Source organism: Orycteropus afer, unplaced genomic scaffold, assembly GCF_000298275.1.
Source record: "Orycteropus afer afer isolate SDZICR_OR568_19922 unplaced genomic scaffold, OryAfe1.0 scaffold00020, whole genome shotgun sequence".
Classification (NCBI taxonomy): domain Eukaryota; kingdom Metazoa; phylum Chordata; class Mammalia; order Tubulidentata; family Orycteropodidae; genus Orycteropus; species Orycteropus afer.
In genome coordinates, this window is record NW_006921607.1 from 10,546,578 (window position 1) to 10,548,664 (window position 2,087).

The 2,087-nt window shown below is 40.8% G+C and overlaps 1 protein-coding gene across 1 annotated transcript in view; it reads right to left on the reverse strand.

Annotated features, from left to right (window-relative positions):
• Positions 1-1,830: 1,830 nt before the first annotated feature.
• Positions 1,831-2,087, reverse strand: part of NCOA6 (nuclear receptor coactivator 6) — a 52,937-nt gene continuing 52,680 nt past the window's right edge. Inside the window, exon 13 of the mRNA XM_007934732.2 lies at positions 1,831-2,051. Within this exon, the coding sequence (XP_007932923.1) occupies positions 1,831-2,051 (221 nt within the window). The remainder of the gene's footprint in view (positions 2,052-2,087) is intronic.

A 2,087-nucleotide genomic window follows, 5' to 3' on the forward strand; every position in this document is an offset into this window, starting at 1 on the left:
GTGCTGTGATGAACATGGGTATGCATATGTCAGTTCTTGTCATGGCTCTCACTTCCTTAGGATATATACCTAGTAATGTGATTGCTGGATCAAATGATATTTCTAATTTCAGCTTTTTAAGGAACTGCCATACTGCTTTCCACAGTTCCACCAACAGTGTATGAGAGTCCCCATCTCTCCACATCCTTGCCATCATTTATTATTTTCTGTCTTGTTGAGCTTTGCTATAAGTGCTAGAGTGAGATAGTATCTCATTGTTGTTTTTATTTGCATCTCTCTAATGGCTAATGATCGTGAACATTTCTTCATGTGTTTGTTAGCCACCTGTATATCTTCTTTGGAGAAATGTCTATTCATGTCTTCTACCCATTTTTTAATTGGATTGTTTGTCTTTTTGTTACTGAGGTATTGGAGTTTTCTCCAAATTTTAGAGCTAAGTCCCTTGTTAGGTATGTTGTTGCTGAATATTTTTTCCCAATCTGTAGGGTCTCTTTTGACTCTTTTGGAGAAGTCTTTTGAAGCACATAAATATTTAATTTTTAGAAGGGCCCAATCATCTAGTTTATCTTCTACTGTTTGTGCATTTTGGGTTATGCTTGCAAGTCTATTTATGCCATAAATTAGGGCTCCTAAGTTCACCCCTACCTTTTCTGTGATGAACTTCATCATTTTTGGCTTCACATTTAAGTCTTTGATCCATCTGGAGTTAGTTTTTGTGTATGGTGTGAGGTATGGATCTTGTTTCATTTTTCTGCAAATGGATAACCAGTTTTGCCAGCACCGTTTGTTGAAGAGACTATCTCTTCTCCACTTAATGGATTTTGGCCCTTTGTCAAAGATCGGCTGACCATAAGTCGATGGATCTATTTCTGGGTTCTCAATTCTATTCCATGGGTCTATGTGTCTGTTGTTGGATTGTTATAACTACTGTGAATGCCGTCTCATTCTTCAGGTCTCAGCTTAAACATCACTTTCTTTGGAAAGTCTTCTCTGACCTAGCAGAGGAGCAAGGCATTCCAGCTATCTGCTCCCACAGCACCATGTGATTTTGCTATCACAATATTTAACATTTAACACACTATATTAGAATTTGTCCTTCTTGCTAGTCTAATCAATGCGGTGAACAGAGACTCTGTATCTGTCTTTTTACTTTTATGCATCATTAGGGCCTGGTATGTAGTAAGTACTTAATACATATCTGATAGATGGTAAATAAAATCAGACATGATCTCCTACCCTAAATAGAGCATACATATTAATTACCTACCACACAAACAGACATAAAGTTACAACTGCGATGTTATGAAGAAGAATACACAGTGCTATGATTCCTTATAGCAGTGACAACTGAATTAAGATAAGTAGGAAGAGTAGGAAGCTAATGAGGAGTGGACAGGTGGGAAGAGCACTCCCCACAATAGCTGCGACATGTGCACAGGCCTTGTAATGATAGGGATGAAGATGGCATGTACAAGTTACTGAGGGAGGTGAAATGAAGCTGGGAAAGGCTTGTAGGGGCCAGACCACATAGGACTTTGGGGCCATGGTGAGGCTTTTAGACTTTAACCCTAATTATAATGATAAATCATTGAAGGGTTTTAAGCTAGTGGGCAGCCAAACCAAACCAAACCCACTGCCATCAAGTTGATCCCAACCCACAGTGACCCTTTATGACAGACAGCACAGAACTGCCCCATAGAGTTTCCAAGGCTGTACATTTTTTATAGAAGCAGACTGCTTTATCCTTCTTCTGTGGAGTGGCTGGTGGTTCGAAATGCTGACCTTCTGATTAGCAGCTGAATGTTTTAACCACTATGTCACCAGAGTGCCTTAGTGGGCAGCAGTGAGAGTGAAAAAAGTAAATGAGTGTGGGATGCCTGAGAGAAAACCAGCAGCTTTGTGTGATGGTCGAGAGGTGAGGGAGGGAGAAAGGTGGTCCAATGAGGACTCCTGCACTTCTAGCTTGCCTGATGGATAGATGACGGTGTTACTCACTGAGATATAGGGGAACAAGAGCAGAGGGCCTGATGGGTAGATGACGGTGTTACTCACTGAGACAGAGGAACAACAGCAGAGGGCCTGATGGG